A 15855-nucleotide genomic window follows, 5' to 3' on the forward strand; every position below is an offset into this window, starting at 1 on the left:
AAAATAATTAGGTTTGTGGGCTGGAAGACTATGCCCCCTGTGTGATTTCACACCCCTACCTGACCTCACCTGGATGACCACCTGCCAATCAGACTATGTAACCACTCCCCTTTGAGAGTGGGTAAAAGGCCTGGAGTACGATGGGCCCTCGCCTTGTTGCCCTTGTTGCCAGGCAGGCACATGGCCTTGGGGTTGCCCACTCCCTGCTTTCCTGCCTGCATGCTTGCTCCACGTGGCTCACTCCTGTCCTGCTCTCTACTTGGAGTGGACCCAGCTTAGCTTCTAGACTTCTCTTTCTCTTCTAAGTAAAGCCCTCACTCTCCTGCACATTTCTCTCACTGAATAAAACTCTTAAAAACTTATCATGTTGTCTGGTCTATTTGAGCCAGTATTCAGAATTATTCTCTGAATATGTGGCAAGAGCCCACAAGATTACTAATATTGAAAATTTTTAATATGCTGTCCAATATCAATATGACCCAGCTATCTCATTCTGGAAATTTACCCAAGAAAATGAAATCAGAATGTGAAAGAGTTATCTGTACTGCCATGTTATAGCAGCTCAGCTCCAGTCACAATAGCTAAGATATGGAATCAACCCAGAGATCCATCAACTGACAATTGGGTGAAGAAAATGTGGTATATATACATGATGGAATATTACTCAGCTGTAACAAAAAGAATGAAATCCTGTCTTTTATCACAAAATGGATGCAACTGGAGACCATTATTCTTTGTGAAATAAACCAGACCAAAAAAAGTAAGTATCATATGTTTTCTCTGAGCCACTATATTTTTATTTTCTATTTCATTGATCTTTTTTATTTTATTACTTTATTTTTTAAAGATTTATTTATTTGAAAGTCAGAGTTACACAGAGAAAGGAGATGCAGAGAGAGAGAGAGAGCGAGAGCGAGAGAGAGATCCGATGGCTCAGAGATGAAAATACCTTATTACTCTGGATTGCTTTATGAAAATAATTTTATTGAAGATGAAACAATTTTTTTTCCTTGTGGGGCAATTGAACTGGAGCTTGATGAACTGGGAAATTAGAAGAGACAGTGTTCAGGGATGGCATCTTGCTGGTAAGCAATGGATGGGTAACAGGTGACACACAGGCCTGCAATAATCTGTCTGGTTCAGAGGAAGGTGCAGGGTCTCTCCCAGGAGTCTGGTGCCATCTTCAGACTGGAATGAAGCATACCTCATAGAAAGGTGGAATAGAGACAATCCCATTATCCACTGGCGTGGGATCAATATCCTTTGGATCAACCAGAGGTTTCAAGGTAAAATGCTGTAAGATGGTGGTCAGGACTAAGAACAGCTCCATGCGGGCCAGGCCCTCTCCAACACAGATTCTTTTTCCTAAAAATGACATAAACATTAATTTTTCACATAGAAGAAATAAGTAACTATGAAATGAATAAAAGTGTTAAAGAGTGGCTCATTAACCTATACCTCCTTCTGCTTATATCCCAACCTGGTTCTTTTCATTTCCCCTGCACATGTGAATGTGTGTGTGTGTCCTGGGAAAAGTGCTTTCTGCACATCTGTGTTAGCACTGCTGTGCTGAGGCTTGCCGGTGATCTTTTCACAGACACACACAGGCTCATGCACCTATCCCAGCCAGCGTGCTATACAAAATTGTGCTTTTCTATCTGCCTTTGGCCCAGTACTCAGCAACAAATTTATTTCTGCTCAGTTGCATCTAAAGGATAATCTCAACCTTTTCATTATCTGATTAAAAAATTTTCAAGAGCTTACCATTGCCAGGTATAAAAACAAATGCTGTAAACATGCCAGATTCTTCTCTGTTTTCAAATATTTAGTTGTGTTTTCATATGCTTTAAGTTTTACATTTAGAAGATATTCTTATTTTTAAACATGATTTTGTCCTTCAAAAATATGCTAGACATATTTTTGACAAAAATATGCTAGACATGTCATTGTGTTTAATCAATTAGTGTTTGAATGATACTATAACACCATACAAAAGAAAATCTACAAGTAAAGGAGAGCCTCATTTCCTTCCCTCCTTCCACTTAGTGCCTCATACCAAGCAGTTGCCAACTCTTTACCACTCCCTGAACAGACTGACAACGTCAAGTTTATCTGACTCCAGTCTTTCCTTTTGCCTTGTGCTCTATTACACATTCTTTAAATGCTTCTGGATTTATCTCAGCGGTCATTGATTCTATACTAACCTCTTTGATGTGCCCATTTTATACAATTCACTTCCTTATCAATTTTCTACAACATTCACTAATGTTTTAGCCAGTGCATTCCACATGAGATTTAAATCTTTTATCTGACTCACAAAGGAATGTAAGTTCTTAAGGGAAATCTTTAGATTTGTAATGATATCCAAAGTGTCAGGACAAAAGTAGGCCTGGCTCCAAATACAAAAATATGATAAGGAGTACGGTAGCGGTGACTAACTTTTAGATCATCCCTGGGCATTGCATACAATCTTGGAACTATACCATCAAGGATACCAAAAAACCTATTTGTGTATTTACTTAATCAGGAGCAAATCTCACATTTTCTGTCCCCATTTTTCTGTTAGCAAAATGGTGCTGTCTTATCTGTGGCACAATCTACAATCCAGACATCATCCTAGGCTCTAGCCTCCACTGCCATTGCTGGAAGCCAGGTGACCAGATGGTCCAACCACAGGTGTCAGCTCCACCCCTACCCTAATGGGATTTGCTGCTCCTACTTCCCTTGCCCGCCCACCCCTGCAAAGGCATAACAGGACCTAGTTCCTGCACAAGTGCTCTCTCTCTGGCCCCTTCCCTCCAGCCTGTCAGATTTCCTCGTCAATACACCCTTTCCCTTAACTCCCATGTTTGGTGTGTTTTGTGGCAGCCTGACACTGCTACCTCTGTAGAGAAGCTTCTTCACCCCCTGCCCTGTGTCCTACTTCTTCTTTGGAGTGTAGAGAAAATTCTCTGTTTCTCCTACATTCCAGAGTCATCCCATACTTGTTTGTCATTTTTTTTCCTAACTGTTCTCAAAAAACAGACTCCTCTGTACTACATTAACACAGAAGTTATTTCTGAATAATTTCAGAGGCTTAGATGTTGACAAGATCACGGTATTTATCCCTTCAATCCAGTTCTGCCAGGCAGTGTCTGTATTCCTTTACCTACAGAGACATCTCCTGGTGATTGGCTAAGGCCAATTCAGGTTCCTTGTCCCTTCAGAACTAGGATGGGATCATCCTTTTGATGGAGTTAGTTTTAAAGCATCACATTTCCTTCTCCTTGCACACCTCTGCAAACCAATTATTTAAATTTTTATGTGCGCCACCTTTTTTTTTTTTTAATAAGGCTCTTACAAATTGAGTGATGTGGCTCAAATGTTATTTCCTACAAGACAATTTCCTTTATAAACAAACTATTCTGCCCTTACCCTTAAACTGTACTACTCTTGTCCCTAAAATGAACATTGAGTTCTTCTCTCTGATTTCCCATAGCAGCCTCCAGGAAAGCATTCCTCACAGTTGGATTTCATAGTCTGTTAAGTTGTCTTTCTCACCATTTCTGGGAACATCTGTTTTTCAGTTACTTTTCTGTCCCTGAATATGATAGGCATGGAATAGTTGCACGTGAGATGCCCTATGAAATTCATTGAGTGAAATGGCTGCTCAGGGCTGATGAGAACACTGGTGAAATTGGACTACTAGGCGCTCTTAAGTATCTCAGTGGTGGATCAGGAAGCAGCCTCCAGTCCAAGGACAAACAGCCTGGACCTTGGGTGTGGTATTTCTAGCCTCATGGAAGAGGCACTTCCTCCAGCCCAGACAGGCTCCATGCAGAGCACATCCTCATCTCACTTGACCCCAAATGAGCAGGTGAAAAGGAAGCTTGCTTGCCTGTGGAGAAAGGCATGAAGTAGTCTGTTTTCTTAAAGTTTCCACTTTCATCCAGGAAGTGGCCAGGGTCAAAATTCTCTGGGTTGGGAAACACTTTGTCATCATACAGGACAGAACTCAGAGATGGTAATATACTCGTGCCCTGATAAAAAGAGAAACATGTAAACAGGATTGTGAAGAAAGAACTTGAAACAAAACAAGAAATTTGTTATCTAATCCTTTTGTCTCATAGATAAGGAGAAGGAAGCACAAAAAAGAGAGTTAATTTGTTCCATGGCACAGAATAAATTAATGAGCAAGCTATCAGGTCTAAACTGACATGATGTCTTGGGCAGGGCATTGGTCCTTGACTTAAAAGTCATTTCCTTAGTTTGTAATCTGACACCAGCACTTACTTCGTAGAACATCAGCAAAGCTCCTTAGATTCCTTTGCTCATGACAAATAAATAGCAATAACAGTGCTGATATCAGTGAAAATTTACCTCATTCTCTTTAGAAATATACCAGGCCTTCCTCAGACCTCAGAAAATGACTAGTTACATACTTGGAAAGCCTTCAGTTCCACTTACAGATGATAGCTAGTAAATACAGATGCTCCTTAACTACGATGGGTTATGCCCTGATGAACCCAGGGTAACTGGGAACTTTGTTACATCATAGATGCGTATAATGCACTGAACCTACTGAACATCAAACCTTTGCAACACAATACACTACAGCTACAGTGTGGGATGTGCACCTTTGTGAACCTGCTGCTGAATGGCTGAATGCAAATTCTGGATTTTGCTGCTCCTGCTCAGCATCACATGAAAATATTCTGTGAAATATTGTTAGCCTAGGGAAGATTGAAATTCAAGGTACACTTTCTACTGAATATATTTAAATTTCACACCATTGTAAAGTCAAGCCATAGGGAATCTAACCATTAGTCATCAGGGTTCTCCTTTATCTCTTCTGTCTCCAGTTATTTCCATTTAATTGTCACATATTCTTTCTAAAAGGTAAGCATTGTTTTTTGTTTCTGCAAAGTTTTTCCTAAACTCATTGTCACAGTAAAACATAAGGAGTTAAGATTAGTTTTCAGAATAGCTCAGAATCAGTGCAATATTTCTGTCAAGTCAACCATTTGAACTCTAGATATGTTTAACATTTAAATACTTCAATGTATTAACTGTAAACATATTTGCATTAGTTATCACAAATAACCAAAGGCACAATGAATGATAAATAGTCCTTATGCAAAGTTTACTCATGTTAAAATGCTCAGTACAGTGAAACTTCATTGCTGTTATAATGATTACATTCATAGTAGAGCATTTTTTCCCACAGTGCAGAACAGTGAAGATCAAATTATGTTGTGCTGTTCTCCAGATAAGTAGATGGAGATCAAAGCAGGTACCCAGAATTTGTGAGAACAGGTCCAGGAGAGAAGGAATCTATAAGCAGGGAGGGTCTCAAAAAGTGCACAAGATCAGTCTGTTATGTCCATGGCTGTGGGTTGTGTGTCACATGACAGGAGGAAATGCAACAAAGCTCATTTGCACATAAACAGTGGGGTGTTGAGAACTGCAGGTGGATCCCAGATGATAGAAGGTGCTAAAGCCCAATCACAGCCAGGACACAAAGAACATTCTTGGTAACCCAGATATTCTATGATGACCCCTAAAATGCCAGTTGGTCCTAGAAATCAGTCTAAATTTAAGGGTCCTTCCTAAAGATTAATTTCATGTTTGAAATTAATCCACAATAACAAAGAGTTATACCAAGCCTTAAAAAAGTTGGAAACAAGGGCTGGCTCTGTGGCACAGTGGGTAAAGCCACTCTCTGCTGTGCCGGCATCCTATATGGGCGCCAGTTCAAGTCCCAGCTGCTTCACTTCCAATCCAGCTCTCTGCTATGGACTGAGGAAGCAGTAGAAGATCGCCCAAGTCCTTGGACCCGTGCACCCACGTGGGAGATTGGAAGAAGCTCCAGGCTCCTGGCTTTGGATCGGCACAGCTCCAGCTGTTGTGGCCAACTGGGGAGTGAACTAGTGGGTGGAAGACCTCCCTCCCTCCCTCCCTCCCTCCCTCCCTCTCTCTCTCTCTCTCTCTGTCTCTCTCTGCCTCTACTTCTCTCTCTATGTAACTCTGACTTTCAAATAAATAATAATTCTTTCTTTCTTTCTTTCTTTCTTTTTTGACAGGCAGAGTGGACAGTGAGAGAGAGAGACAGGGAGAAAGGTCTTCCTTTACTGTTGGTTCACCCCCCAGTGGTTGCTGCGGCCGGCACGCTGCGGCTGGTGTACCGCGCTGATCCAAAGCCAGGAGCCAGGTGCTTCTCCTGGTCTCCCATGCGGGTGCAGGGCCCAAGCACTTGGGCCATCCTCCACTGCACTCCTGGGCCACAGCAGAGAGCTGGCCTGGAAGAGGAGCAACCGGGACAGAATCTGCCGCCCCGACCAGGACTAGAACCCAGGGTGCTGGTGCTGCAGGTGGAGAATTAGCCAAGTGAGCTGCGGTGCCGGGCAATAATAATTCTTTTTTTAAAAAAAGTGGGAAACATTTTTAAGTAATTTATCTAAGCATTAAAATAAAAATCCCAGAAACATATCCAGAGATAAGGAGCCATAAATTCTCTAGATGAACTCTTCCCAACCTCTGGGTAGCTTTTCAATTAGACATACATGGACTCAACTCCAATCATTCATTTTATGTTTAAAAAGTAAAAATGAAGGACTGGCGCTGTGGCGAAGTGGGTAAAGCTATCACCTGCAGTGCCAGCATTCCATATGGGCACTGGTTCAAGTCAGGCTGCTCCTCTTCTGATCCAGCTCTCTGCTATCGCCTGGGAAAGCAGTAGAAGATGGTCCAAGTCCTTGGACACCTGCACCCACTTGGGAGACCAGAAGAAGCTCCTGGCTCCTGGTTTCGGATTGGCCCAGCTCTGGCCGTTGTGGCCATTTGGAGAATGAACCAGTGGATGGAAGTTCTCTGTCTCTCTCTGTCTCTGTCTCTGTCTCTCCCTCCCTCCCTCTTTGTACCTCTGATTTTCAAGTAAAATGAATAAATCTTAAGAAAAGTAAAATGAGTTGTAACTTAGACACTTTCAGGAAGTACTGAGGAAGAAAGCACTTGAAACATTTTATAAATCCAGCATAATCCTAAGAGCAAAGTGGTGGAAAGAATGTCATCAGAAGGGGGATTAGGGGGAGGAGAAAGGGAAATCACAGACCGTGAAGGTAATACACAGACATTTTCAGACTAATCTAAAGCACTCCATCACCAGTCAACTGAGAATTCACAAAATGGAAACTATAAAGTTCTATAAGCTAAAGAAGAGAGAGAATAAATATCCAGAATCATAGGAGGAAAACTAAGAGATTATCATGTCATTGATGTGGGAGCAAGCATATTCTAATTAAAGACCTCTCACTACCATGAGGCCATGTGAAATGAAGTCTGGAAAGCATCCATTAATGTAATCATATTGGCATCCAAGAACTTGATGAAAACAGTGTCACTGGAATGGAAGATATTTCTCAATTGGTTTTTGATAAAAAAAATCTGATTAGGAAATGATTTATATATACTTATATATATAACTAACTTCTTCTGTGAATTGATTAGATCATTGATTGTACAGGTGTGAGAAAGTGTGGTTAGAGTTTAGGAGTAAGAGTATTTTAAGATACAAGAGAATTTAGCATGTTGAATGTTGAGAGAAAGGAGCCAGGGAGGAGTGGGATGATGAAGATTAAAAGAAAATGAAATATATATTTGAGTAGTGCCCTTGTAAAAGTGAGAAGAAAGGGATGCACGTTGCAGGGAGAAAAGTCTAACTTCAGATCAAAGAAGAGTCATTCTTTCACCAAAAACATGAAAGATATTTCAAAGGAGATGGATGTAGTTAAGCATGCAAATCTAGGGGAAGAGGATCCAGAGAGCTCCCTTCCAAGGGCTCTAGTTGTCTTTGGTGGAAGGGCAGAATAAGAAGATATTGGAGCATTGAAGTTTGAGGAGAGTTCAGGGTTGAAGGGGTCCTTGTGGAGCATGGTGAAGTGAATTGAGCTAGGTTGTAAAACAGGATTGTTGGGTACAGCTGAGGATACATTTGGGGTTGGTAATAATAATATCATCCTGGTGGGTGCATGGTCTTTTTACTACAATGATTAGTTGCCAAAATTTTTGTTGGGAGGCAGGAGGATACTGATGAACTGGAAATTTTTCAATTCAGTGGAACTGATCAATATACGATATTGGCCAATTAATAAGAGTAATAAAATATACCCTGGAAAAATGGGGAGAGGACAACTGATTGACTAACAGAGAAGTAAAGTTTGGAGCTATCTAGGTACTGAAAATCCTCTGGGGATTTAAGCACTGCCATGTTTAGAAAATTGTGTCATGAAGATGATGAGATAGAAGAAATGCAAGAAGCGGATCTCAAAAAATTGATAAGAACATTAAGAAGTTCTCAAAAACAAATTCTTGAACTACAGAAATCCTTAAAGGACAAGATAGAAAATCTCTCTCATGAAAATGAAATATTAAGGAGGAATCAAAATGAAATGAAACAACTAGTGGAACAAGAAATGGTGATTGTGACGAGAAATCATAATGAAATGAAGAATTCAATAGATCAAATGACAAACACATTAGAGAGCCTTAAAAACAGAATGGGCGAAGCAGAAGAGAGAATATCAGACTTAGAAGACAGAGAACAGGAAAGGAAACAGGCAAACCAAAGAAAAGAAGAAGAAATTAGAAATCTAAAAAATATTGTCGGGAATCTACAGGATACTATTAAAAAATCTAACATTCGGGTTCTAGGAGTTCCTGAAGGCATGGAGAGGGAGAAAGGATTAGAAGGCATTTTCAGTGAGATACTAGCAGAAAATTTCCCAGGTTTGGAGGACAGAGGCATCTTAGTACAGGAAGCTTATAGAACCCCTAATAAACATGACCAAAAGAGATCCTCACCACAACACGTCATAATCAAACTTACCACAGTGAAACATAAAGAAAAGATTCTAAAAGGTGCAAGAGAGAATCGTCAGATTACTCTCAGAGGATCTCCAATTAGACTCACAGCAGACTTCTCATCAGAAACCCTACAAGCTAGAAGGGAATGGCGAGACATAGCCCAGGTACTAAGAGAGAAAAACTGCCAGCCCAGAATATTATATCCTGCAAAGCTCTCATTTGTGAATGAAGGTGAAATTAAGACTTTTCATAGCAAACAGAAACTGAAAGAATTTGTTGCCACTCATCCTGCCCTGCAAAAGATGCTTAAAGATGTGTTACACACAGAAACACAGAAACGTGGTCACCAATATGAAAGAAGGTAAAGGAAGGAAACCTCACAGCAAAAGATCACAGGAAGCTCAATTTCTCTTTGACACAGAATTAAACTCTGATGCTCTGTTAGAGCAATGTGTTAAAGTAATCTATTATGTTCTCTTGATGTCTGTTAAATTCTAATTGTTCAAAAACAGCTGAATTTTTATTAAGAGCTATGGGTTATTTAACTATGTGCTTATTTTCAAAGACTTGAATAATCACCTTGTAACAATGATCAAATTTGGTCTCTGTTATGTCATGATATTAAGGAATCTTATTTCAACCAGATATTTTGGATTTTGATATTGGTCTATTATGCTATGTTATATGTGCGTACATATTGTATGTCCACATGGGGAAATTTTATTAAGAATTTTATTTTAATTGGCTTTTAGATAAGATTGTCCATAAATTTAAGCTGCTAAAATCAAAGATACATTTTAATTTGTGTGACCTGAATCTGTGTATCATATGTTTTAAACTTGTTGGTAGAAAGAAACTAAAAACATTTTAGATGGCTGTGCTTAAGTTTACTGGCTAAACAAACTACACCATCTTAGATATTTAAGAGGTGTTTTCAAATACATGATTCTTAAAATTTATAGAAGGCATTGGACCTTCTGGTAAATGTTTTATTAAGTTGTTATCTAACGGTTGAAACGGTTTGCTAAGTATTCATGTAAGTGATCTAGGACTTGCTCCCTCATTTCTCTATTCTAAGCCCAACTTGTTCTTTCATTTCTCTATTCTCTTCAAGGTAGGAAACTAATTCTATTATGAAGGAATCTGTAGGACGCACAATTTAATCTTTAGACCTTATAAGAGATGGCTAACATTTTTCTGTAATAGCATAGCCAAAATAAGAGCTTAAATAATAATCTCATAGCTAGATTCACATCGCCATCAGCGAAGTATACAGTAAGTAGAAAAAACCTCCCTTTCAGATCAAAGGGAAAGAAAGTTTTAAAGTGAGAATATAATTTTCCTCATGGGCATTGTCTACCTTAGAAAAACTACTACAGAACATGCCTGTGACTATAGACTTGTAGTTCAGGCCACCGAAGATTAGAGATGGGACACGGGCACTCCCTTGACTTGCATCCTCTGGTCTGCTTTAACCCAAACCAGGAGGAAAAGAAAGCTAGGCATCAGAAGCAATGGGTGGCAGGCCTATTAATGGCTGATCTGTACAGTGATCTGCCCTCAAGGAGACCCAACAGGCCAGTCCACTGCAGTGGCTTTCAATGTGGTAAGTCTGGGCTTCAGCAGAAGTCAGCTTGTGAAGAGCCCTGGCAGCTCTGCCAAGAGTTGGGTCACTGGAAATGGACCTGCCCTGGAGTCGAAGGATGCCCAGGTCAGAGCCACAGATCTTATTGGCTCCAAGCTGAAAAGCCCTTCACTCAGCCCAACTTCCAAAGTGACCACTGCAGCTGAGGGTATGGTCAAGTAGGGTCAGCAACATTGCGGCAGAACTGTAAATTTCTTGTTAGAGATGCCCCTTGCCTTTACCTGGCCAGCTCTCCTCCCAGGCCAGCCAGGTAATGAGGGTCAACAGAGTGCCTTCCCCTAGGAGGTTCACACCTCCCTTAGGATGTACCCCATGTGAAGAGATAGGTAGGTCTGGGCCTCTTAACTTACAAGGCCTAAAGCCCACCAGATTATTATCAAGCCCCTTCTATCAGGTTCTATTTGCCTCTCAATCAGAAAACTCAATTGTAGCTTAGACAGCACCTTTCTTGGCTCCTCTAATAATGACTCTGTCCTTTGTTCTAGACCCTGTCTAGTGCACTTGGGCCTCATTCCTTTGTAATCATAACCTCTACTCTACCACCAATGGCTCTACTCCCAACCTGTGTGTACTGATGGTCCTCTTCCCCACTTAATGCTGTATAATTGTTCAGACCTGGTAAATGCCACTCTTAGGATCATTGGTTACTATCCTCACCCTGTCTTTTATGACCTTGTCTAAATATGATCAGAGTCGGGGAACTTGGAAGGCTTCCATAGCCTTGGCAACTCATGATGACAGCCTAGGGTGGTTACTGGTGCCATAAACTAGAGTGTCAATTTGTTGGGTCAACAACAGGAGCCACTGTGCGCTTGCTCCTGATGTGGGATCTCTGTCCTTAATGTGCTGTACATTGTGATTTAATGCTATAACTAGTACTCAAACAGTATGTTTCACTTTGTGTTTCTATGTGGGTGCAAACTGTTGAAATCTTTACTTAATGTATACTAAATTGATCTTCTGTATATAAAGAGAATTGAAAATGAATCTTAATGTGAATGGAAGGGGAGAGGGAGCGGGAGAGGGGAGGGTTGCGGGTGGGAGGGAAATTATGGGAAGGGGAAGCCATTGTAATCCATAAGCTGTATACTGGAAATTTATATTCATTAAATAAAAGTTAAAAAAAAAAAAGAAAATTGTGTCAACAAACAGTAGGGAGATGAGAATGTGGTCACAGCTGCCTGAGTTATGACAGTGCCGTACTTGTAGAAGGCTCAGTAATCTACAATTCTATGGTGATAACTGATGGCCTAAGATTCGTAAGGTGGAGTACAGATGAAATGTCTCTCACCTTTGGAATGAGGTATCCACGGAATTGAATGTCCTGAGTTACGGCACGGGGCAGACTGGTGGGGACCAGGTCAATGTATCTCTGGATCTCGTGCACTGTGGCATCCGTGTAGGGCATGAGGCTCCTGTCCTGCATGCAGGGGCTCCGGTGTCTGCCAATCACACGCTCAATCTCTTCCCGGACTTTAGCTGACAAGGCAGACATCAGATTTCAAGTTCGTTCTATTTAGTACTTTAATCATTGTCTCATAGTGGTAGGAGATGGGTAGATGGGGAAATAATGTGCCATTACCTCGGTAAAGGAAACACAAAAACAGTTTCAGCTATCTGGGAAGACTGGACGTTCATGGGAGATATAAATACACACACATATAAAACAAAACTAAAAGGTGAAATTTACTCCTCAACTCAAATTCTCTGGCTTTTACTTGATAGACACAGGTTTCTGGGACCTTGAAGGCACACTACAGACCATGTATTCCTGTTTTTACTTTAGATGTATGACCGCTTCTCGGCCTTTTGGCTAAGATCAAGTGTAGTATTTTAGATGCATAATTTCCAAAAGGATGAGAACTACCCTCTATAACAAATAATCAGTAAGACGACTAGAATAAGATGCTTAGTTGACTCAGAAACAAATAGAAAGTTAACATTCATTCAGAATATAATGTATAATGCATATGCCACATCATTTATTATGTTACTTTATAATTCATCAAAGCAGTTTTATGTGCTAGATATTATATATTGTGTTTCCTAATAACACTCAGGTAATATAGTATTTGCCATATAGTTTCCCTTATACAGAGAAGGGATTAAGAATTGAGGAAAAGCCGTGAATCTCAGGTCACAGACTACTCCTGAGTAGCCAGAATTTGAAAGCCTTGCTATTGGATTCTTTTTTTTTTTTTTTAAAGATTTTTATTTATTTATTTGACAGATAGAGTTACAAACAATGAGAGAGAGACAGAGAGAAAGGTCTTTCTTCTGTTGGTTCACCCCCCAAATGGCCGCAACGGCCGGAGCTGTGCCGATCCAGGAGCCAAGTGCCTCTTCCTGGTCTCCCATTTGGGTGCAGGGGCCCAAGCACCTGGGCCATCCTCCACTGCCTTCCTGGGCCACAGCAGAGAGCTGACTGGAAGAGGAGCAGCTGGGACTAGAACTGGTACCCATATGGGATGCCGACGCCACAGGCAGAGGATTAACCTAGTGCACCACAGTGCCAGCCCTGCTATTGGATTCTATAATCTGTGTTCCAAAGTAGTAACACCATGTTGCTGCTTTGGTCAGATAGCATTTATCTGCTACCTGAGGAGTATATCTTTGTAATGAAGTATTTGAAAATCTGTGATTTATAAGTATAAAAAAGAAAAAAAAAAGGAATTTTAGACAAAATGAGGAATTTTCTCTTTTCAGTTTGAGAGGTTGGAGTTTTGTCTAGTACAGCATGGTGAAGCAAAGTGGTCAAGGACTACTGATAGGAGCTGGTGCTGTGGTGCCAATTTTTGTCGTGCCTGCTTCTCTTCCAATACAGCTCTGTACTTATGGCCTGGAAAAGCAGTAGAAGAAGGCCCAAGCACTTATGCCGCTGCACCCTTGTGGGAGACCCAGAAGAAGCTCCTGGCTCCTGGCCTCTGATTGGCCCAGCTCCAGCAGTTGCAGCCATTAGGGAGTGAACCAGTGGATGGAAGACCTCTCTCTGTCTTTCCTTCTCTCTGTCTGTAACTCTGTCATTCAAATAAATAAATTTTTTTTTTTTTGACAGGCAGAGTAGACAGTGAGAGAGAGAGAGAGAGAAAGGTCTTCCTTTGCCGTTGGTTCACCCTCCAATGGCCGCCGCGGCCGTTGTACTGCGCTGATCCGAAGCCAGGAGCCAGGTGCTTCTCCTGGTCTCCCATGGGGTGCAGGGCCCAAGCACTTGGGCCATCCTCCACTGCACTCCCGGGCCATAGCAGAGAGCTGGCCTGGAAGAGGGATAACCGGGGTAGAATCCGGCACCCCGACTGGGACTAGAACCTGGTGTGCCTGCGCCGCAAGGCGGAGGATTAGCCTGTTGAGCCATGGCGCCGGCCCCAAATAAATAAATCTTAAAAAACACCATTGATAAAGGCAGAATGCTCACTAGATTGACATCATAAGGGAAGAAGATAGGAAGAGAGAATATACATGAGCATGGCCAAGAAAAATGCAAATAGAAAATAAAAATGAAAGTGATGGGGAAATAGGACAAAAGAAATGATTTTGAAATGGCCAAAATATTTACTGTTTTGGAGAAAATGTCATAACCTATTTCTAGTTTCAATAAACATAGGTCTTATAGGATTTAGTGAAATTATTTTACAGAGTCTGTCATATGAAGGAAAAAAGGGCTACTATATCTTACACTATGTCCTAGCAAAGTAATTTTATGATTGAGTTTCTAAATTACTGTAGTCAAAGAGCATCTGTTATTCAAAAAGGGAGGGCAGAGGATCTTAAACAATGTAGAAAAATTTGCTGCTCACATCACAGAATTAAGCTCTATGAGATTTAATCATATTAAAAGTGTCTCAATGCACCAAATATAAAAGATGATATTGTACTGACAGAAATGTTCTCTTAGAAGAGAACGCAGTAACACACACACACACACACACAGAGAATGGAAAAATTACATTTGCAAGAGAAATTTGTGAGGAAGATTTTGTTTACCCCAACCAATAAATTAAAATGAAATTTTTACTTTCATGTAATTCTTTTGTTGGAGAGTCTTTTTGATAGAGAATGAGCATTTTTATAAGTTTGTTGACCGATTAGCAACATTTTAATTGCATTTGAGTTGAACTATCTTTTGACAAAAATGTACTTATCTGGACACAGAAAGTGTCATGTAAGGCATTTAAAATATAATATATAATGCAAATACTGCACTACTCATTATATGGAGTAATTATTCCTCAGAACAGTTTTATATGCTGGATGTTCCTTATCTGGACATGGAAAGCAATGCTGTGAGATATTTTAGGGAAAGAAGGAGTCCGGTTCTCTCCAGAACCTAAGAAACAGTGTTACTGCTTCTGTCCTGGCCCAACTCAGGGATACTGCCCTGTTCCAGGGAACAGAATGGCCTCTGCACTTCTGATCTCTGACAAGGCTTAAGAATTTCATTCTCTTTCTATGCTATCTTCAATTTTTGAATTTAATTCTCTGACTCATAGGTGTGTGTACATGAAGGAAGATTTTCTTGTACATTTTATAAGCAGGTCAGTGGTGGAATGCTGATCGATGTTTGCTTCCAGTTGCTTTTCCTGCCCATTGTTGTGGTGATACCTGCAATCTCAGGATACTTGAGCAGGAGCAGGAGTCCAAATGTCAGTGTGGTGCTCGTTGTTTCTGTCCCCGCACTGAACACATCCAATATGGTAATGATCAAGTGGTCCATGGTAAATTCAGACTCTTTATCGTGATTTTCCTAGCAAAGATGCGTTAGAATTACATGATAAGGCAAAATCATTAGAGGTAATACAAAATAACTCATTATAACAGAAGAATTTAGCAAATTAACCCAGGGATTAGAGACTGCTATAGCTGAATTGCTAGGACTCATTCAAACTGCTAAAATATAATTAGATTTACAAACTTTAAAAGTCCTTCTGACTATTCATTGTTTCACTCAGAGTCAATCAATTCCCCTTAGTATCTTCCAAACATGTGTTTCTATGATGTCACTCACTGTTACTCACTGTCTACATGGCCTGCTCTTTGTTATTCTATCCTGTGCACATTTCTCTTCCGGGCCTCCAGACCCTCTCACCTCCAACTACATCACTCTTCCCAACTTCACAAATCATTACACCCACCACTGATCTTCAGCTAAATCCAGATAACCTCTGAAAATTCTACGCACTTCATCCCCTGGACTCATTTTATTTTCCTTGATGACTTCATCCAGAAATTCCTCAACACTTACCCCTCTGTGGATATTTCCTATAATTTTTTTAAAGTAAGCCTTCCTGGATCCCTATACATGCCTATGTTCACCATTTGTTGCATGTTCAATATTGGGAAGTATTTTTTATGTAATGATATGCTATCATCAT

The 15855-nt window shown here is 40.5% G+C and overlaps 1 protein-coding gene and 1 pseudogene across 2 annotated transcripts in view; one reads left to right on the forward strand and one right to left on the reverse strand.

Moving 5' to 3' along the window:
* Positions 1-770: 770 nt before the first annotated feature.
* LOC133776392 (cytochrome P450 2C3-like) overlaps positions 771-15855 on the reverse strand; it is a 32150-nt gene continuing 17065 nt past the window's right edge. The window contains exons 6-9 of one of the 2 annotated variants that reach the window (XM_062215335.1): positions 15086-15227; positions 11778-11965; positions 3878-4019; positions 771-1365 (exon numbers count right to left, since the gene is read on the reverse strand). In XM_062215335.1, coding sequence (XP_062071319.1) covers positions 1184-1365; positions 3878-4019; positions 11778-11965; positions 15086-15227 — 654 coding nt within the window. In that variant the 3' untranslated portion in view covers positions 771-1183. The remainder of the gene's footprint in view (positions 1366-3877; positions 4020-11777; positions 11966-15085; positions 15228-15855) is intronic. The other variant, XM_062215336.1, reaches the window with a different exon arrangement.
* LOC133776469 (U2 spliceosomal RNA) lies at positions 12280-12358 on the forward strand (annotated as a pseudogene).

This window comes from Lepus europaeus, chromosome 17 (assembly GCF_033115175.1).
Source record: "Lepus europaeus isolate LE1 chromosome 17, mLepTim1.pri, whole genome shotgun sequence".
NCBI lineage: Eukaryota > Metazoa > Chordata > Mammalia > Lagomorpha > Leporidae > Lepus > Lepus europaeus.